At 31.2% G+C, this 23,753-nt stretch overlaps 1 protein-coding gene across 28 annotated transcripts in view; it reads right to left on the reverse strand.

Annotated features, from left to right (window-relative positions):
* Positions 1 to 23,753, reverse strand: part of LOC145286154 (uncharacterized) — an 811,438-nt gene that overhangs the window by 486,205 nt on the left and 301,480 nt on the right. For 17 of the 28 annotated variants that reach the window (XM_080134925.1, XM_080134913.1, XM_080134916.1 and 14 more), the window contains exon 3: positions 5,924 to 5,941. The exons of the other annotated variants lie outside the window; for them this stretch is intronic. In XM_080134925.1, coding sequence (XP_079991051.1) covers positions 5,924 to 5,941 — 18 coding nt within the window. The remainder of the gene's footprint in view (positions 1 to 5,923; positions 5,942 to 23,753) is intronic. 28 annotated transcript variants of the gene reach the window in all.

Below are 23,753 nucleotides of genomic sequence, written 5' to 3' on the forward strand. Positions count from 1 at the left end.
AATTTCTGTGCTTCGATGCGCTTTCTGGTGGTTTCAGAGTAATCTGACTTAGCTGTGTCTATCACTCTCTTACAATTATTTCTAGCTTCTATAAACTTCTGTTTATTTGAGCTGGACTTATGTCGGTTGAATCTGCGGAACGTATGCTGCCTTTGACAAATGGCAGCTGCACAAGCAGAAGTAAACCATTGGGGGGAGTGGGGCTTGCTATAGTATTTCCGTGCGGGAACATGTGCTTCAATAGCAGTTTTGAACCATTCAGTTGTCTCATTTGCACACTGTTCCGCTGGAAGAGTAAAGATATTTTGCCATGGGGCATCTCTGATGAGCTCCCTGATGGCTTCCCAATCAGCCTTTTTGTAATACCTCGTTGTTTTGAGTAGTGGGTCTTCAGTTTTAGGGCGAGAATTTAGGCTGATTTCTACCATTATCACAGCGTGATCAGCATTCCCGAGTGGGCTATGGGCATATATATATTTATCGATAGTTTTTAATATATATATATTTATCGATAGTTTTTAATATATATATATTTATCGATAGTTTTTAATATATATATATTTATCGATAGTTTTTAATATATATATATATTTATCGATAGTTTTTAATATATATATACATTTATCGATAGTTTTTAATATATATATATTTATCGATAGTTTTTAATATATATATATATCAATAGTTTTTAATATATATATATATCAATAGTTTTTAATATATATATATATCAATAGTTTTTAATATATATATATATATATATATCAATAGTTTTTAATATCTATATATATATATATCAATAGTTTTTAATATCTATATATATATATATCAATAGTTTTTAATATATATATTTATTTATCAATAGTTTTTAATATATATATATATTGATCAATAGTTTTTAATATATATATATATATATATTTATCAATAGTTTTTAATATATATATATATTTATCAATAGTTTTTAATATATATATATATTTATCAATATATATATATATTTATCAATATATATATATATTTATCAATATATATATTTATCAATAGTTTTTAATATATATATTTATCAATAGCTTTTAATATATATATATATATATATTTATTAATAGTTTTGAATATATATATATATATATCAATAGTTTTTACATATATATATATATATCAATAGTTTTTAATATATATTTATCAATAGTTTTTAACATATATATCAATAATTTTTAATGTATATATCAGAACTTTTTAATATATATATTCATCAGAAGTTTTTAATATATATATATTCATCAGAAGTTTTTAATATATATATATATATATATATATATATATATATATATATATGTATATATCAATAGTTTTTTGTTCTTGTCCAGAATTAACGTTATATATTAAAAAAAAAAAAAAAAAAAAACAATGTAGCCATGATAAAACGAAAATATATTCCAAAATCACATAAATGGAATCAAGTAGTTTTATTTTTATAAAGAGAAGCATTAAGCATTTAACAGGAATTCGTGGGCATTACAAAACAAATCTAGCAAGTTTTGAGCATCGAGTTTTTTGGTTTTGTTTTTAGATTGTTTTTGATATGGTGGACAAGAAGACAGCTGCTCTTCAGTTATTTATACAATTTTATTTTTTGATTTAAAAATAAAACTACTTGATGAATTTATGATATTTTCGTTTCGTCTGGACTATATATATCATATAGATTTTTTATTAGTTTTTTAATATAAGGGGAATTCTGGACAGGAGCAGTTTTTTTTGTTTGTTTTTTTTTTTAATTTATTTGGCCAACTTGTAAAAAAAAAAAAATGAGAATTCATTTTTTTAACAAGCATAAGCATCTCCTTGAAACTATCACATATAGCAAAGATTGGTTGCACTTTTTGACTTCTGATTTCTACTCCGCAGATGGGACGATGGTGACAAACAAGATATGATCATTTCTGACTAATAAATTACCTGCCTCCTAGATGACGTGAAAGCTTCCACTCGCTTTTCCTTATGTATAGAATGTCTCGCTTGACCCCAAATGGACAGCAAAAACCGGAAGTAAAAAAGAGCAGACAATCTTGATAAAAAAAAAAAAAAAAAAAAACGTCTGCCCAGAAATAGAAATGAAAGTAATAATAAATTGCAAGGTGGAGGATTTAGATTAAAAAAAAAAAAATAATTTTTTTTTATTTAGGATTTAAAAAAAATTCTTTTCAATTTTCTTTTTTTTTTTTTTATTACAATAGATATTTGATTAATAGTAAAATAAAATATATATTTCAATGTTTATTTATGAAACGTAAAGGCAAGAAACATAGACAAAGACACACGAAATCCTGTCTGATAGTTTTATTAATGCAGAGATTTCATTTTTTGTACGTTTAATGATGTAAGCGGCTAAGATAATAGCATATTTAATTTCTAGGCATTATTATGGCGCCCATTTAAGCCATGTTGCCTTGCGTATGTCTCAAACTTTTCAATACAACAATTATACGCACATACACACACATATATAATTATTTAGTTTTATTTATACAAACGTAGCATGTATAAATTAAGCATACACACACGTGTGTGCGTATATATATATATATATATATATATATATATATTAGTGTTGGGACGATTCCAATATTTTCCCCCGATTCCGATACAATTACCGATTCAAATTCTTTATATATCTCTAAATATAGAACTATAGAATTGTCATTTTTCCCCTATTGCTGTAAAATCACATGTTAAATGTGCAGACATTTTCTTAAGTGTACTAATACACTTGTGGGGATTATTTATACATTCGAGTATTGCTGGTAGTTTAAAATAACTATTATTTTTATAATTACTATCATCAATGGAAGATTTTGCTTTAAACAAAATCAAATAAAAAAAAAAAAAATTTTAAAGAATCGTTTTTTTTTTTTTGGCATCGGAAAATATTCACAAATTTTTCCGATTCCGACACCCACCAAGTTCCGATTTTTCTGATTAATCCTCCCAACACTAATAATCTCTCGACTGGCTGTAATCGTGAGACTCCCTGCACTGATGATTCCCGAAAGGATGAAACACTAGTGTCTGTAGGCATTTAAACATTATTATAGTAATATTTATGCTAGCCCTTTAAGAACTCAGTTCTTATTGTTGAGCACTTTAAAGTTGAAATGAAAGTTACTTAAGCTCACAGGTGCAGATTATGATGTTATAATCATTAGATCACTCTGGACGGACGTCTCGATATTTAATAATAATGCCTATATATATATATATATATATATATATATATATATATATATAGATAGATACATATCTACCTTTCTGTAGAAATATATTTTCTTATAATATATACCAATCCTTATTTAAGAAACTCAATGTAATTACAGAGCAATATAGTGAATAAATGACAAAAAAACTATATTCCAAAATTCATGACGTTGACTATCTTATAATTTATTCCTTTAATTCAATTGACATTTACAATTCTTGACAGTATCTGTTTCCTAGCGCAAAATCAATCACTTAATTATTATATCAATCAGTAAATCTATTATGCCCTTAACTCATCAGAAGAAATAGCAACAATCAATCCATCAAAAGGAAATAAAGTGCGATTTGACATGATTAAAATCCGAAAATTAGAAGAGAAGCTGCAAATACCTATTAATATGTTTCCATCATGCCATTATATATATATGTGTGTGTGTGTGTGTGTGTGTGTGTGTGTGTGTGTGTGTGTGTTTTCATTTATAGAAACATGGATATGATCTTTTAAATTGTAATTGATCATGAATGTTTCTGACAATTCAAGTTATTCAAAATCAAAATATGTACCCTTGGGTTGTCACTCAAATACGAGGTAGATGACCTTTCGAATTAAATTGTTTACCTCAAAATGTGTATATCCCAATTTCTTTTAATTATTTAATAATTAATTTAATCTTTTTTTTTTTTTTAATATTGTACCAACAAACTCCTCAGTGCATCACATTGATAGCGTTTTAAAAGTCTGATACCTACTTTATGGCTTGATGAAATCTCTGACCAATTTTTCAATTTGATTACAATTAAAAGGGATTGTGAAAAAGAATCAACTTTGGTCAATAATAAGCAAACGAATATTTGTAAATGTGATTTCCTCCAAATCATTCAATATTTCATTTTAGCACCATTTTCTTTATTAGAAAAACAAAATCATTCATTAGAAGCCATGCTTGAAAACAAAAAACAACAAAAACAAAAAAAAAGTATTACATTTTTTTTTATATATAAATATCTAAGAGATTTGGTTTGTCTATCAATCGATTGATTATTCTGTCAAACTTTAGTTTAAAATCTCATTTTTTTTTTTGTCACACTTAAGTTTGAAACAGTATTTTTGGGAAAAGTTAGGCAAAATTTCGTTTAAATAGCATTTCCATTGGTCTGTCACACTTATGTTTGAAATAACAAGGGGTCAGTCACATTTGAGTTTGAAATTTGTCTGCCATAATTTAGTTTTAACTAGCATTTTTAGATGTACCTATTAGTGTTGGGACGATTAATCGGAATCAGAATCGGAAAAATCAGAGCTTTTTGGGGTATCGAAATCGGTATCCGGAAAATTTTAGCCTATTTTCTGATGCCAAAGCCGATTCCTTAAATTATCTATTTTATTTGATTTTGTTTTTTTTATAAAAACATCTTCCACTGCTTGTAGTAATAATAAAACAATAAATATTTACTGATTTAAAATTCCAGTAAGCCTAAATATTCTCTAGTCCACCCCGTCACAAGTATGTTTTTACATCTGAGAAAATATATGTACATTAAAGATGTGTTTTTACAGTAATCAGGACAAAATAACAATTTTATAGTAAAATATTTAGAGATTTATAAAGAATCAGAATCGGTAATTGTATCGGAATCGGGAATTTAGTACAAAATCGGGAAAAATATTGGAATCATCCCATCACTAGTACATCTATGTCTGATCGTAGGTCTTTCAAGTATGAGATAGAATTTTCATTGTTAATCATGTAACTAAATTAAAAATTCTTAATATCTTATCTTTTTCTTTTACTTTGAAGGGATCTCAGTCAAGTTTTTTTTTTTTTCCTTTTTGGTTACAGTCAAGTGTTTTTTTTTTGTTTTGTTTTTTTTTTTGTAAGGAGAGGGGTAGTCATGGATTTTAGTGTTTTGATTTTAGTTATTTTTTATTTTTTTTGTTTTTAATCTGATCTTTTTTGGTTTGCTTTAGTGGAATGTTTTTTTTTTTTTTTGGTTTTATGTTTTTTTTTTTGTTTTTTTTTTTGTGGGGAAACGGGTAATCAAGGTTTTTAGTTTTAATCAGGGTGTTTTTTTATTATTTTTTTTGTTTTAGTCAGGACTTTGAAGGGCGTAGTTATATACAGTTTTAGTAATATTTTTTTATTTTGGTTTTAGTCAGGGTTTTATTTTTATTTTTTTCTTTATGGTGTAAATTTATTCTTATTTTGGTTATTTTATTGTGATTTTAGTCAGTTTTAGCAAGAGTTTTTATTAGTTTGGCTTTAGCAAGAGTTTTTATTATTTTGGCTTTAGTAAGAGTTTTCATTATTTTATTTTATTTTTTTTTTTCTAGAATGTAGATGCACCGATGTTAGACATTTGCATCATGGTGCAGACTTATTTTCATTTTGGTGCAATAGGTGCATAAAATGTTTGCAAGTGTTAAAATGTTATGCAAGAATTAAACCAGGACTGGAATAGCACCATGCTTGCTGGGCCAATGTTAAAAGTGCACAGCAAATCTGATAAAAGAACTCTGGGAGATAAAGAAAGGAAGGAAAGAAGAAAATGGGGAGAGAAGGAGGAAAAGAGAGAGTTTCAGGAAATCTCAAAGAATTAGTAATAATTGTGGGAAGGAAGGAAAATACAGAATGCTTGGGATTAGGATAAAAATCCAACTTACCAATTTTAATCTCCAAACCTATGAGAATGGTAACAGTAGATTGAAGAAATATTTAAAGCAAACGACTGGAATGAGACAATGGTACATCATTGGGGGGTGGGGGGTGAAGAAGAGAGATTGACAGATTGAAAGGGCAATGTGAGGGGAAAAGAGAAAAGTGTTATTACATGAAATAACAATTCATAGAAAGAATGTTTCAATCATAAAAAAAAAACGCCATTAAACACATCACAGGGATATGCGGTAAATGGAAAGAAAGAATCATAAAAGAACAGTTTCATAAGACAGAGAAACAAAAAAAAAAAAATGGTAAAAGGTAATTGAAAAGATTACATCAACAAATAGAATATGTATATTTATATATATAAATTCTACAAGAGAAAAATAATTAAGAGAAACAGGTATATTAGAGAGTAATAATAAAAAGTAATCAGTGCAAATAGCAAATCAATATAGATGCTGTATGAATACAAGAATTGTATAGAGAATATTTACAAAATAAAATTTTTTTTAAATAAAAAACAGGTAAATTAATAAATATTAAATGAATATATCATGTAGAAATTAGTGATGGGACGATTAATCGGAATTGGAAAAATCGGACTATTTGGGGGTATCAGAAAAATGTGTGCAGGTTTTCTGATGGCAAAACAATTCTTTTAATTGTTCTTTTTATTTGAATGTGTTTAAAGCAAAAATCTTCCGATAATAATGATAAAGTAATAAATATTTATTGATTGTTAACTACTAGTAAAACTAAAATCGATCGATGATTCCCCCACAAGTGTATTCTTTTTTTTTTTTTCATTTAGGAAAATATCTCCACATTAAACATGTGCTTTTACAATGATCAGGGAAAAATAACTTTAGAGTAAAAAAAATTTAGAGATTTATCAGAATCGGTAATTGTACCGGAATCGGGGAAAAATATTGGAATCGTTCCATCACTAGTAGAAATAAATGGAAAACGCGGATAGACCTAAAAAAAATCATCCACCACCACCACCACATAATTTCTGGACGAAGATTTTCTGTCCTTTAGCTGGCAAGATTTCACACAGGAAAGATGTGTCTAGGGCACTGTCTCCAATGGGGTGACACGGTGACACTGTCTCCAGTCGAGTGAACTGTTTGGCTGGGTGTATCGAGACAAGCTATCCATCTGTTTATATGCATATCTTTCTCTCTTATACGTGTTTAGAGAGATAGAGAGAAACTGACTGGCGGATAGATCTAATATGAACTCAAGGAAAGACCTGGACGAGTGCACTTGTACATTTGCTGCTGTATCGTGAGTTTATTGCCTCGAATTAGATCGTGATTGAGGAAAAGTTTGAAGAGCTTCACTATAAGAGCATGGATTTAGAGATTTCAAAATAGATGTCTCGAAAAGCATGGTGAAGCACTTCAAAGAATTCTGACGATTGAAAATTTTTACAAATGAGTGAACGCTACCAAACGTGCTCATTAATCGAGGAAATTTAAACAAAAGAGAAAAAAAAAAAAAAAAAAAAAAAAAAAAAAATTAATCCGATCATACATCCTAATCGATTCAAAATGCTAAAAATGTCTTAACATTTTTTGATTACTTTATTTTTACTGAACAATCTAGAAAGTCAGGAAAAAAACAGTACCAATAGGATTTTACTTTTTCACCATTACAATTAAATTTCTGTTACTATATATATTTTTACAAAGGAGTCACCACTTATCAAGGCCCGGGGGCCACTCGAGGATAAGGGCTAATCAATATACAGTGTAGTAATCATAAGTAGTGGACATTTTCTAAATTGGATTACTTAGGGGGACAGTTCATCATCATTATCATCGCTCTAGTCATCAGTTTAACATCCGTTTTACATGCTGGCATGTGTTGGACGGCTTAAAAAAAAATTGACTTCCAAAATAACCTTATCTCTGACCAAGTCTATATTAATCCCTCTTTTCCTCGGGCCCATTTTTATCGCTTCTTCCCATGTTTTTCTTAGCTTTTCTCCATGAACTAACCCGGCTATGTCAACTAACCCAAGAACTATCCTCCTTTTTTTAACATGGCCAAACCATCGCAGTTTCTTGTTTTGCATATTTATCTTGTTATAGTGTTCAGATTTAATCCTCCTCTGAGGTCATCAGATCTAAACCTTTAAGAATCACATCACACATTCCATCGTATCATATTGCCACCAGTTCTCTCCATTCAGTTTGTTTCAATCTTGTATGCTGAGTGCCCCATTAACCCAACGTATCTAATTTTTTACTACAGAGTTGAAACTTTGTGAAATGACTAAAAATGGGTTAGAATATAAAAATTGAAAGAAATACATTTTTTTTTTTTTAGAAAAGTGAAATAATGACTCTCTTACAATTAGAACACTGGATACATGTCATCCGTTTTACAAATCTAAAATTGGCGATATTTTCAAGATAAAATTTACACATTATGGTAAGAACAAATCAGTTCACACAAAGAGTTACATTGCACTTTTGGCAATAAGTTAATGCCTTACTATTGCAAGACTTATTTTTATAAGTTAATGCCTTACTATTGCAAAACTCATTTTTATAAGTTAATGGCTTACTATTGCAAGACTCATTCTTATAAGTTAATGGCTTACTATTGCAAAACTCATTTTTATAAGTTAATGGCTTACTATTGCAAGACTTATTTTTATAAGTTAATGGCTTACTATTGCAAAACTCATTTTTATAAGTTAATGGCTTACTATTGCAAGACTCATTTTTATAAGTTAATGGCTTACTATTGCAAAACTCATTTTTATAAGTTAATGGCTTACTATTGCAAGACTCATTTTTATAAGTTAATGGCTTACTATTGCAAGACTCATTTTTATAAGTTAATGCCTTACTATTGCAAGACTCATTTTTATAAGTTAATGGCTTACTACAGCAAGACTCATTTTTATAAGTTAATGCCTTACTACAGCAAGACTCATTTTTATAAGTTAATGGCTTACTACAGCAAGACTCATTTTATAAGTTAATGGCTTACTATTGCAAAACTCATTTTTATAAGTTAATGGCTTACTATTGCAAAACTCATTTTTATAAGTTAATGGCTTACTATTGCAAAACTCATTTTTATAAGTTAATGGCTTACTATTGCAAGACTCATTTTTATAAGTTAATGCCTTACTATTGCAAGACTTATTTTTATAAGTTAATGGCTTACTACAGCAAGACTCATTTTTATAAGTTAATGGCTTACTATTGCAAAACTCATTTTTATAAGTTAATGGCTTACTATTGCAAGACTCATTTTTATAAGTTAATGCCTTACTATTGCAAAACTCATTTTTATAAGTTAATGGCTTACTATTGCAAGACTCATTTTTATAAGTTAATGGCACCGTAATTCAGTGGCCGCCAGACTTGTATGCCCGCACAATAAACAAATCTACTTATCTCCAACCGACATTGCCACCTGTTTATAGTAGTTGTGGGTGAGTATGCTAACAATGAATATCAAGATTAAATTTGGGGCAAAGATTTTGACCGCCCTCCCCCCCAAATGGGGTGTCTATTTCGAAAACTGTTCTTAACATAAGGAGGTTTGGGGTTAGCCACCAACAACAACTGTAGTTTAATTTTTTCAAAGGGGGGAGCATGCGTTCACTGGGCAACACCGGTTAACAGGTTCTGCTAGCGTTGAATAAAGTGTTTGCAGTGAATGAGTGTTCATCGATCCCCAAACTTTCTAGATAAAGTAATGTTATTTGGATTTTTTCAGACTACTGTTCTCATCTTGAGTGTCATTTTCACAATATCTCGATCGATGTAACCTCCGACCTTCTTCAGGTGAATCTTGTCAAACTCAGAAATTTTTTTTCTGTCAAACTCGAGAATCTGCGTGGAATTTCGAACAGAACCCGTTATTTAATTCACGGAAGTAGCTTGTTCTCATTCCATCAGCCATGACTGGATAGAGATCCTAAGTAATTGTATTTTCGGTCGCTCATATTGAGGATTGAACCTTCAACCTTCAGAAGAAAGTCATTTTTAGCAACATCTTGGAATTTGGAGGATAGACCATGTTTTCCAAGTATTTTAACGAGTGCATTACGGGTCTTTGCAGACTATTAGTAATAGTTCTTATAATTTTGATTGTGAACATAATCATAAGGGTTGTGTGTGTTAGGGCTTAAATTAAGTTTAACTTTCATTTGTTAAGGACACAATGAATCCCAGCAGATTCATAATCACGTAAACATAGGTCTACAGTACAATAATGCAAAGTAACTCGATGGGGCTTTTATTGCGATTACATCGAGGAAAACCTAAGTGGAATTACACTGTCTTTCATAAGTATATTTGACTGTAGAATACATTTTTTTTAGTAAGGAGAAGAATGTCATCTATATATCGAATGCAGACTGACGGTTTCATGAGCCTAGATAATAATTATTTCTCATAGAAACCAACAAAAACATTTGTTGGTTCTCTGAACCCATGAAAACACCGTCTATTTGCTTACATACATTATATCGTTAAAACTAAATTCAACAGATGTAGTGTCAAATTATATCAGCTCAACTCTATCTATAATATAAATCTCACCTGTCTGTTGAAATATATATATGAAAGTGTGTATGTATGTTTATATGTCTCGCAAAAACTTTCGACAGAGGCGACGGATTTTCACAAGATCAGTATTATTTTGAAGTTCGACTCTTCGGAGGACAAATATCGAAAAATTGGTCAAAAACATTAATTCCTTCACCCTCAACTGGGCCGTTTTGTACAAGGAGAGTCATTTGAAGTCATTCAACCCTCACGTTCATGACGCCAGTTAAAAGGCGTTACTTCGACCGCCCATGACGTCACAACCACGGTAGGCACATTGGTAAGACAGTTTTTTTTTTGTTTTTTTTTGCTCAACGAACACCCTTACACACACCACTTTCTTTTCTGCTTTTGCATCACAACTTTTTTCTTTTTTGATCAATACACACCTCCAAACACCTGGGCAACGCCGGGCACCCAGGCTAGTATATATATATAGTAATCCAGGTTAAGAATGTATTCATAGAATAAAGAGCCAGAGAATTTGAACCTAGTTTATATAATAGTAAGGAATCTATATATCTATAAAAGTGAACGTGTCTGTGTATCTGTGTACATTTCCCTATGCAATAACTCTGTCAATCTTTAGTCTACAGACTCGAAATTTGATATAAAGGTTACTGAGATTTGGGAAAATCGATGTGACCGTTTTTTGGCCAGAAATGTGGCGATTAAGGGGTCAAAGTTCAACGATTTGACCTTTGAGAACTCTATCAAACTCCTCCCACAATTTGGGGTCTACGCACTTGAAATTTTAGATATAGGTTCCTTGGACATGGATCTAATTTAATAACTTGATTTGAGCCCAAAACAATAAATGTTAATGGGTCATAATAGGGGTCAAAGTTAATAAAAAATTGTCCTCTGCAGTCTCTTTCAAATTACTCAGACAATTTCTGGTCTAAACATTTGAAATTTTACATAAAGGGTATTCAGAGATAGGGGCAAGCTTTTTCATCAGTTTGGGTCGAAAGTTTTTAGTTACCAATATATAAATGTATGTATGTATGTCTGTTTGCAAGTCTGCCTTAAAATTTCAATAGAGGCGACGGATGTTACCAAGATCAGTATCGTTTTAAAGTTCGACCTTTCATACGACAAATATCGAAAAATTGGCTAAAAACATTAATATCTTCCCCTTCAATTAGGCACTTTTCTCACCGGGGGGGGGCACTTTTTTCGCCAATATTTTTGAAAGTTATCCTCTTCTTTAGATTGTCTAGCCTTAATTTTAAAAAATGTCGCTTCCGATTTGGCAGTGGTCGTAAAAGCATAAACGTTAGGTTTTACCCCTTCTTTTCTTCCTTTGCAGTACGGGTTCGAGCCTGCATTCTTACTACCACTTTTTTTTTTCTTTTGCTCAACATACACATCCAAACACCCGGGCAACGCCGGGCGCCCATGCTAGTAGTAAATAGAACTATTTATATTAGTATTTATTCATACAGACTTGTACGTATGTTCTCTAACCACTTTAATTAAAAAACTTAACTCTAACAATACTCCCTTCTCAATCAAATGGACTATTATAAAAAAAGTTAAGTCTTATACTCCAGGCTCTAAGTCATGTCGCCTCTGTACAACCGAAGCTATAACTATAATTACTTCCCCTCAAAGTAGTAATATAATAAATTCTAAAAATGAACTGATCTCTTTCTGTAAACATAAGTCCAAATTTAATTATGGCAATTTTGAAATTACATAGTTATTACTTTTACCTTTTATATAGATATAAAATATTTTTTCTTTAACTTTTTCGTTTTTCGACATACTTCTTAATATTTTATAATTTAATAATCCTTTATTTTAATTCTTTATCTCTTCTTTGCATGGCTGTTTTTTTATCTGCATTTTCTGTTTTATTCTTTAAACTTTCCTATCTATCTAATATATCAATCTACCCACACTTTCATATCTTGTATGTATATATACTTAACTTTTACTATATGAATTTACTTTTTTTTTTCTTCCTGAAATTGCAGATACCGGCCATCTTCTCCCCTTAAATAATTTTTATTTTTTATCTTTATTCTTTTCTTATTTTATTTTATTTTATATATTATATTTTATGTTTTATTATATTATATATTTTTATTTATTTATTCTTTATTTTCTATTTATTTATTTATTATATATTATTATATATTTATTTATTTATTTATATTTTCCTTTATTATTTTTTATTTTTATTTTCCTTTTAGTGTCGTTTAATAACTCTTGCTGACATTTTTTTAAGTGATAACCTGTACATTTCAGCTAACCTATATTATTTTGCCCTATATATATTTTCACACCTTTAACATTTCTTGTCTGTGTCGTTTTGACTTTTGTTTCCCTTTATTCTATATTTAACTTTATCATTTTTTTTTTCTTCCTAGATCTTTTTTATTTATAGTTATGTCTCGGAAGTAGAGTGAAAAGCACATCTTATTTTTCTTTTATTAATATTATTTTTTTATTTGTACACATGTTTGTGAATTATTCCATGGATTTCTGCCTTTGGATTATTATGAACCATCTTCTTCCAATTACAGGATGTCTTTGGATTTTACTTGTACAAATGGAAATTCTTTTAACTTTCTTGAAGTTTTACATTTGGATTTTACCGTCACTGGATTTTTTATCTTCCACCAGACTATCCATTCATGTGTAATCACCTTTTTCTTTACCATATTCCCTCTGCTTAATTTATTTTGTTTTCAAGTAAGATCTTTGACTTACTTGTTGTTTCATCAAATACTTCTGCATGCAAAATCCGATCCCGCATTTTGCTAATTCCTACCCTCTGATGAGAAGGGGAGTATTTCTTCGAAACTCCGCGGATTAAGGACTATCCATTTATCTAGTGTTTTCTTTTCAGATTAAATGTTTTTAACTCATTTCAAAGTGTTTTTTAACATATTTTATTAACTGTTTGCTCATATATATATATATATATACACACACACACACACACACCTATTCTAGATTTAAACATTGTTAAAATAATATTAGACAATAAATATTAACTATTTCTAAATAATAAATTAAAATAAATGAAAATATGAATGTATAAAAAAAAGAATACGAAAAGTATAAAAGCTTATAACTTTTCTTTATTCGTTTTCAATTGGTGACGTGCAGAAATACAAAGTAATATTATAAAAAAAATTAGAAAACCTTTTTTTTACAAGTACATAATTTTCGAACGATCCTTCAGTCCTCATCAGTGTATATATATATATATATATATATATATATGTACGTATATATATTTTATTAAATAAAATAGATGTTTTTTGTTTATTAATTCTGTTTTTGATTATTTCCAACTTCTGACGAATGACAGTTTTCACTTCTGACAGAAACTAGCCGATATAATCGCCATATTTGTTATAAGACCGAATACTTTCCAATCCTCTTGGATTCATCCTCATTGATCGATTAATCGAACTAGTTTCGAACAATTTATATAATTTTTTTTTTCTTTTAACACCGTGTATATTTATTGCACAGGTTAATTATTTTAATAACTTTACAAATATTTTAGAATGCTACCAATATCGGTAAAGTTTATTCTTTTGATAGGTTTTTTTTTTTTTTTTTTTTTTTTTTTTAGCAATGCTTCTAGTATTTTCAAGTTTTCGTTTATTATTGGTCTGTTCAAGTATAGATGTGTTGTCAACTAAACTCTTCCTAAATTGGAACAAGTAATAGGAATGTTGATCAGTCAAGCGGTTAAATATAGCACTTTTTTTTTTTAACGATGCATAGTTTATATGCATGTCTGTGCAATGTACATGTACTTCAATAAATAAGTAAAATATATCTAAAGAAATCGATGTCTTCGAGAGTTTTATTGTTTCTCTGAACCTTTTCATCATCAGTCAGCACAGTGCGGCCTGGCTATTTCATTCCGTGGGGTTATAGTCCATTCTCAATCATCCTTACGGGATAAATATGCCATGATATCAAGTTGGATCCAATGAAACTAACTGCCATGTTCACAAGAATGAGGAGCAATGCATTCAAGGGTCATTTTATTGCAGATATTTCATGCTTGCGTGTAAAACTCCGTAATTTTCATCTGATATTGCGCTATGATGGAGAGTTTAGCTACCTCCCAAGAATTGCATGTCTTTAGTGGTATTGGGACGATTAATTGGAATCAGGAATTAAAAAATAAAAAGCAGAACTTTATTGGGTATTGGAATAAAAAAAAACAAAACAAAAAAAAAAAGATGTGCCTATTTTCTGATGCCCAAAACGATTCTTTTTATTTTTATTTCTTTGCTTTGTTTCAAATTTTATTTTCTATACCTTGTCTTTATGATGAAATAATAAACATTTATTGATTGTCAAATACCAGTAAAACTAAAATTTATATATCCACCGGAAAGTGTAGTTTTACGTTTGCGGAAATATATACACATATGTACATGGGGTTTAACAAAAATCAGAATTGGTAACTGTATCAAAATCAAAAATTTAGAATACCATCGAGAATCATATTAGAATCGTATTAGAATCGTATTAGAATCGGGAGAAAAATAGTGGAATCGTTCCATCCCTAGTCTTTAATGTTTGCTTGAATATTATAGCAGATGCCAACTAAAGTCATCTTCATCTTTATTTCATATTCTTTTACACAGTTGTCTTTTATAAGTATAAAAACGAATGCCAAAACAAAATGTCATTATTTCTAAAAAATTTTTAATGTGGATAGATTTTTGCAAAACAAACAATGGCGGCAAATTTATTTTTGGTAGCAACAATTCGCTATCGAATTAAAGTTTGTTGAAAATGAGAAAATTTGCAGTCTCATTGGACAGAAGTCAATTTCCCCACGTTTTTAAAATGCAAGTGGAAAATCCTTGCAAATGTAATATCATAGACGTTATTTTGAATTCTAACATCTATTTCGTTACAATAATAATAATAATAATAATAATAAAACTAAAACATCCTTTTCACGCCATAGACGACCCATATATTTTCAAATATTAATTTTTATGTTTTATTCCTCAAAACAATTATCTTAAGAAAGTCTTGAAATAAAGATATAACGTCTATAAATATATAACAATTTTAGGTTTTACTTTTTTTTTATTATATTGGATTATTTCCATTATATATCTATATCTCTCTCTCTATATATATATATATACACACATACATATTGGAAGAAATTCTTCAAATTAAGAAAAAAGTGGTCAACCTCAGTGCAAACGCAACATTCCGAATTTGCAATCGTTTAATATTCTCTCTGACTGTTTATTAGTGCCTACTGACATGGCATTTAGAGGTACTTCATTTCTTTCTGTTCATATTTTAATGGCCAGTAGCCTAGAGGAAAGATGCTAACCCAAGAAGTAAAGGGTGGCTTTGGAATCGGGTTCGAATCTCTCAACCAGCAGTATTTATCAGTTTTTATACTGATGATTGCGTAAGCATGCAATACTAGTATCTGTAGATATAAAAAATAATTGGTGAGCTATCCATAATTAACTGTTTTGCTGTATCACAGCTCTTTAGTGTGGCTAGACTAGCACCTATCCCGTACGCTATACATTGAACTGAAAACATTCTAGTTGATAGTAGCTCCCACTACCAGGCCATGAACCAGGCACAATTTGTAAATTATATCTACAATGTTTTTATATAAACATTGATCGCCATTGTTCTAGCATTATAGGCACTTAGCTAGAATATTCTTTTGGCTACATTATTGATTGCATCACAGGAGGCATAATAAAAATATTTTAATATTATGAAAACTCCAAATAAAGAAAACTGTTTAAATTGGTGTTGTGAAGTCGGAACGCTTCTTGACTGACTCCTAGAATTCTAAAACCTCTTAACCTCAATTTGAATTAATTTGAGACATATTTGAATTGTTTATATTATAGTTGCGAAGCTGGAAACAATAATGCTTGACTCTGACTTCTAGAATTCCAAAATATCTGATTCCAACTCCTTATGTCAAAGTCTTCCAATATGCAGAGAGTTGAATTGCTTTTCTGAGATTTAAAATTATGACCCTGTTTCCCAATATTCTTACAAATACGATTCAGATTTCCCTCACAACCTTCCACTCTAAAACTCTGGATTAAATAACATTTTTTTTCTTTTTTTAAATAAATAAAGGATAAAAAGTTCTTTTTTTTTTTTTTTTTTTTAAAATCATAACTATTGCATGTATATTTTTTTTTGGTCAAGGCCAGAAGCCATTCGAGGATAAGAGTTTCAGAGATGGACGGAATGTCAGTTGAAATGATGAACATTATGAAAGAACGAAGGAAGTGACCAAAATTTGGCAAGGAGAACGATTTCTGACTAACGTAATGTATTTGCAATAACCCTTATCCCTGAGTGGCTTCCGGGCCTTGATAAGTAGTGATCACTTGTAAAAAAAAAAAAAAAAAAAGAAGAATTTGTTGATATTAGTTTTGAAGGCAACTCTATTGCAGAATGCAGGGATGCAGTCCAGGGGTAATGTGTTCCACAGATGGGAAGTTCTTGGAAAGACACTGGTTATGGGGATTCAACCATTGAGGAAGAAATGGAAAATTTTGGTGGTTCTTCATGTCGTTGTGGTCACCGATTCTACTTTTGTCTTTTCTTGCTCATATGCCCCTTTGTAGCAGTGGACCGATATCAGTGGACCTTTTTCTTTACCAAAACGGTCATTAACAATGTTTTTGTTTTTTTAAATTTAACCTATTTCAAACCGATATAAATTATTGCACAGTAAAAATAATTTAATTAAAAACGAAAATCATTTTTCATTTCGAATTATTTAATCAAGTAAAAATTCCATTTTTCACTTGATTACTAAACTTAAAAAGCTTCTTCTTTTTTTTTTTGCAAAATATTTTCAAGTAAAATTTAATTTTTATAGATATATATTTTTTTTTATTAAATTGTTAGGTCATTTGCTAGAATAACTTTCTAAATTTAATAATTCAGTCTTTTTCTACTCTTATCTTTATTTTCACGGATGATGCTTGACTGAATATCAATCTATGTCTTCACCTACCTCTATAACCGCCCCCCCCCACAACAAAAACTCGTCTACCTACAACCACTGTCAATAATTTTCCTTACTCTACCTACCTAAAATTAAACGAAATTCCCATGAGTAAAAATTCTTTCCTAGAAGTGCCCGTCTGTGGAATAAAATATCACTGAGCAGCTTCCCAGCTGACTACAACACGGTCGTTTTCAAGTCCAATGTAAAGAAATTCTTGTTGAGCTAACCTCTTAAATAATCAAATTTTGCCCAATCATCACGATGTTGTCTTACCGTTCACCTGACAGTACTTAGCCCTTATCCTCAAATGGAGTTTGGATCTAGAGAATTTATGACACCTTAATAAAATAAAAAATTAATTAGTATAATTATAAAGTCTTCTAGAAGATTGTATATTAATGGCAGATCATTATCAAAAAGACAGTAGAAAGGAAAACAATGAGAAAAAAAAAAAAGACGGATTTTTTAGTTTTCTGTTTTTACTTGATTGGTTTCAATGAAGACAAGGCATTATGTGGAACTTCCAAGACAATAAATTAGAACCTACATCCAATTAATAGCTGAACGGTGACTGTGAAAAAAAAAAGAAAAGAAAAATTCGAAAAAGTTCTTACATAAAATAGTAACAAACTACTTTTTTTTTTCAATCTATTTTTAAAAAGCAAAAGGAAAGAAAAATAGTTTTCAAAATATTTTTTATCACCTTTCAAAAGTTCCAGAAATAAAAAAGCAATTCCCTTTTTTCATCTGAACATAATCCGAGTAGTTAAATTTTTTTTTTACTTTTTTGATATTTTTAGAAGATATCTTGGATGTTATATTTTGTGTACTATTTTAATCAACATAAAAATTAAAATAAAATTTCAAGACAGCAATTAAAATAAAAATCATGCATAGGAATTTCTATTAAATGATTTGAATAGATTTATATTCATTTTTGACTTGAAGGACTGAGAGAAATTTTTGTCTGATAAAAAATACCCAACAAATGTCAAGAAACCACCCGAAGGGATTCGTCAAAGAGAAAAGGTGCTCATGCTGTTTCTGAATCAATTCGAAACAAACCTAGATTTAATTTATTTGTCATTTGAATATTCGCAATAGAATAATTCAATGATTTGGATATCCTGCAGACATTGGCATGTTCATTTCAGACAATTCATAAATATCCGGAATTGGCATTATTTAAAGAAATTTTATCAGAAGCACAACGTTAAGCAAAAGCAACAATCTCAAAGAAAACCAAAAGTAATTAAGTGCTTTCTATGCTGTACAAACAGTGCTTCCCAACCTTGAGCCGTGATATGAGAAAAGGTCAATGGTTTACCAAGTGAAAGATCGAAAACATGTTTCCAGAGTCAGTCATAAAAAAATCATGATTTTGCAGAACAGCTAACAAAGCAAAAATAGGGATGAAAAAGGAAACAAACAACAAATAAATGTTACCAAAGGCAAGCTAAGTTACTCTTCTACCGACTTGGTTAAGGGTTTGTGGTTTACCTTATTTTTAGGGTATTTTTTTTTTTTAATAAAAAGGTAGCCTGTCGAGTTAGAATGAAAAATAAAATAGTGGAACCTCAATAATCGCTCAAAAATCGAAAATTAAGCAAAATACTGACAGAACTTTAGTTTTGCATAATTGATGACATTTACTGGATGTGTTGCTATCAGTACTTTGTTTAATTTTCGATTTTGACTAACTCTCGAATGAGACCACCATTTTGTTTTTCATTCTAACCAAACAGGATTTACTACTTGTATTTTTATCTTAAAAATAAAAACACTTTGAAATAAGTTAAAGCATGACAAACATATCCAGGTAGGTAGAAGAGTAACCTATCTGGCCTTTGGTAGCATGTATTTGTTATATATATATATATATATATATATATATATATATATATATATATATATATATATATATATATATATATATTTATTTTTTATTTGTTTTGCTTTGTGAGCTATTCTGGAAAATCACTCTCCAATTTTTTTTTTAAATAGAATAATAAATTCTAGCTTGAGTGTGACTAACAAAGGAGGAAACAAAAAGATGAAAACATAGAAGAATGAAAACTTTGGATTATAAAGTCTACTATTTTCATTCTCATTGTTATATTCATGCAGTTTCCACCTATAAAATCTTGTTATCGATTAAGCTAATCTACCATTTCCAAAATAAATGGACTTACTCAGAGATAATACACACAATTACATCTAAACACCATGGCAGAGATTCATGGCAGTTATGGCCCCAGAATCATGACGTGTATTTCTATAAGACACTTTCGGTAATATACTTTTTGTTAATTATATCATTGTGCTTGTCTTCATTATTATCGGCTTGCAAGGTCTAGTCATGTGGAAGAGACGATAAAACGTGCCCATGGATAACTATACGTGAGTGTGTGTGTATGTGACAAATTTAAAATCGATTTTCTAACCTTAGAGGCGAGGCCTCCCATGAAATTTAATGTAAAATAAATAAAAATATTTTTCTATTTACTACTAGTGGGGGTACCCGGCATTGCCCGGGGTGTTTGGAGGTGTAAAAGAAAAAGAAAAAGTTTTGGTAGGCAGGTACGTTCGAACCCAAAGCCTTGGGGGGAAGGCAGAAAAGAAAGTAGGACATGTTACTGCGACGTTAAGCGGGCAGAGAAGTGAAAATCATTGAAATGAAACGGTTAAAAAAGCAGGTGCTTAAACGAACGTCAACGTCTGCTTTTCTAGGTCAAACATCACGCCAAAGAGAAATGAAATCACAGCACAAATTTTGTAATATAAAAGTTGCTCAAATAAAATATAGAGACGACCTCGTTTCGTAAATCAGAGATATTATAATCTATGGAGTATATAAAAAGTTGTAAGACGTGGTAACCCCCCCCCCCGAGCTCCCACCCTTCTTCAAAAGCCTTTGCCGGACATACAAAAAAATTGCACACACACACACACACACACGTTTGCTTTTATATTATAGACTAGCGAGGGGTACCCGGCGTTGCCCGGGTGTTTGTATGTGTGTGTGGTGTTAAATAAATAAGAACCCGGGGGGGGGGGATCGAACCTGAAGCCCTGAGGTGAAGTTTGAAAATAAAATCGGCCAGCCAAAATGAGTTAGTGAAAGATGTTTGAATTTATTTAAGAACCAAATTGACAGGTGCGCAGCTGGAAGTCGTCGAGTGTGACGATGATGAAGGTTTGTTTGTTATAAGCGAAGTAAAAAAAGAAAACAACGCTAACACTTAAGCGGGAAAAAAAACCAAAAAAACTAACGTAAGGCAAACGAACGATGAAAACAGAAAAACGAACACGTGAAAAATGGCTTAAAATAAGCCTGTTTCGATATTAAAATTTAAAAAAATCGGTGGGTACCCGGGTGTTTTTGGGCGTGTGGTCGGGGGTGGATAAACGAAGTAAAAAAAAAAAAAACAGAAAAACGAGCGTTACGTGAAAAATGGCTTAAATAACACTGGTTCAATATTACAATTTAAAAAATCGAAAAAAAAAAAAAAAAAGACATCTCACACCACGATTTGAACCCAAAACATTTAAATAATGAACCAACGCGCTAATCAACTGAGCTAACACTACGTACACGAAATTTGTTCAGTTTTTCAACTATTTAAAGTAAATTAGGTCATGATGTCATGCGTAGAACCGGTCGAGAGGGCCGTTTTTGTTGACCCCCCCCCCCTGTCGAAAATTGTCGATTTTGGGGTGAAAAAATAAATGTTTTTAGCCCATTTTTCGATATTTTTTGAGCGAAGGATGGAGCTTCGATATGATACCGAGTTTGTGAATTTTTGTTGTGTCTGTCGAAAGTTTTTAGCAGACACACAAACATACACACATACATACATACATACATTTTCGCTTTTATATATATATATATATATATATATATATATATATAGATGGGAGATTAATTTCTTGCATTTTTGGGGGGAGAGGGGATCATGCTGAAAAGTTACAAAAAAATACTTACCCTACACCTAACCTTAGGTTCGTGTGGCACCATCCTACCAAAAAAAAAATACTTTTCTTAACTCTACTACTAACCCTAAGCCCTAATGGCAAGCATAACCCTATAACTAAATCCAAGTCGTAGTGAGCACTCCTTCCAAAATAAACTCACTTAACTATTATTAACCTTCAAGTTAGAAGTTAATATCAATCTAGTTCTTTTCAGGTGCATCTTTTTAGACTTGCAGTCTTTGTCGTATTATTCCCCTTTCTTTACTGATCCAGACATACGAAGATGCTGCATGCAAACTAATTAAAAATTGAAAGATAGGATTTTATTTTTTTTAGCTTTATTTAAAATTTTTTTTTTTATTCAGTCTTCACCCCAAACAAGGCAAGTGCCACTTTGAAGTAGGGGCCTACTATCAGGGATAATTTGCGGTGGCATTATGAAGGGAGATGAGTAGAAAGATGTTTGTTCACATTACACTTGAACTTCTGCATATCAGTACAGTTAGGAAAGCAGTATCCCGGAAGGGAATTCCAAAGACTTGCAGTTCTGGGGAAGAAACTATTGGAGTAAAAGGCTTTCTTACACCTAGGGATCTATACTGTGTAGGGGTGGAACTTAGTTGCTTGTCGGGTGTGTCGGACGTAGTCACATCGAGGAGGTATAAGTGCTTGTAGTTCATCAGAGCAGCCACTATTAAAGTATTTGTAGAACAGGCAGAGGGATGCAACATTTCGTTGATGGGACAGAGGCTGAAGCTTAGATGACAGTTCAGGACCTATCAGGTTGGCGACTCTCTTTTGAACCTTGTCCAGGAGTGAGAGACAAGCAGCAGATGCACCAGCCCAAATGTGACAGCAATACTCCATACATGGGCGAATGGTGGCCTTATAGAGATACAGGATACTTTCAGGCGTAAGTAATTTTCTAGCATGGTAGAGAGAGCTCACCTTCTTTGCAGCAGCTTTGGCAATGCTCTCAATGTATCTATTCCAGTTCATGTTCCCTGTAAACGTTAGGTCGAGGAGTTTAAAGGAAGTACTTTCAGGCAGTGTATTCTTAGCCATTGGTATTGGTGATAGAAAAGGTTTCTTGTAATTATTGAAGGAAACAAGCTTAGTCTTGGCAGCATTGAATGTGACCATCCATTTTTGTCCCCATTTCACTACAGATTGGAGGTCATCCTCTAGTGATTCTGCGATTTCCTTAGACATGTGTTCATTTATTTTCCCTTCATGCCTGTTATAGAGGGTGGTGTCATTGGCAAATGTACCCATCTCCGAAACAATTTTATCAGGGAGGTCATTTATGAATATCAGGAACAATAAAGGTCCAAGGATAGACCTCTGGGGTACTCCCGCATTTATATCATATTGTTTAGATGTACGACTGTCGAGGACAACTTGGATTTTTCTCTTACTTAAGAAGGATTTAATTACATTATGTATTTTTCCAGTGATTCCATATGATCTAATTTTCCTTAGAAGACCATCGTGCCATACCCTGTCAAAAGCCTTAGATATATCAAGGGCTACCGCTCTACCCTCCCCTGTTTTGTCCAGTGAACGGTATATACGTTAAGATATCTGCTGTTGAACAGGCTTGTCTGAATCCATATTGTTTGTCGGTCAGGAGTTCAGCAGCTGTTAGGTGTTGGACTAGAGCTTGATTAACTAAGGACTCAAATATTTTGGCGAAAAGTGGGAGGAGGCTAATGGGACGATAATTTAGTGGGTCAGTTCTTTCAACAGAGTTCTTGAAGACTGGTACCACAGAAGCGGTTTTCCAGCAGTCAGGAAAGCAAGATTCACTAAGGAATTTATTGTAAAGTTTGGAGAGAACTGGAGCAATCTCAGCAGAGCATTTTTTTAATAGCACAGCCAGGGTGAGATCTGGTCCACATGCTTTTTGAAGTATCTAGGTTTTTTATGATACCATGCACCTGAGAAGGGGTGATTTTCAAATCGTCTAGTGTGGCGTCTGTCCGCAAAGGAAAGTCGAGGAGGGAGTGGTGTGTCGGGTCCATTGTGGAGTTTGAGGCAAACCGACTGGCAAGCAGATTTGCCTTGTCGGTTGCTGTGCAAGCAACCTCATGATTGTTTGATAGTGGGGGAATCGTTGACTGCCCATTATTTATTACACTGCTGTAGATTTTCCAAAAATCACGGGTTCCTAATTTACAGTTTATTCTTGTAGGACGCTAATATTCTCTTGGTACACTCCTGCCTTAGAGATGCAGCCAACTCCCCAGTCACAACTGGAGG

This window comes from Euprymna scolopes, chromosome 10, assembly GCF_053919585.1.
Source record: "Euprymna scolopes isolate OS-2025 chromosome 10, ASM5391958v1, whole genome shotgun sequence".
NCBI classification, from domain to species: Eukaryota; Metazoa; Mollusca; class Cephalopoda; order Sepiida; family Sepiolidae; genus Euprymna; species Euprymna scolopes.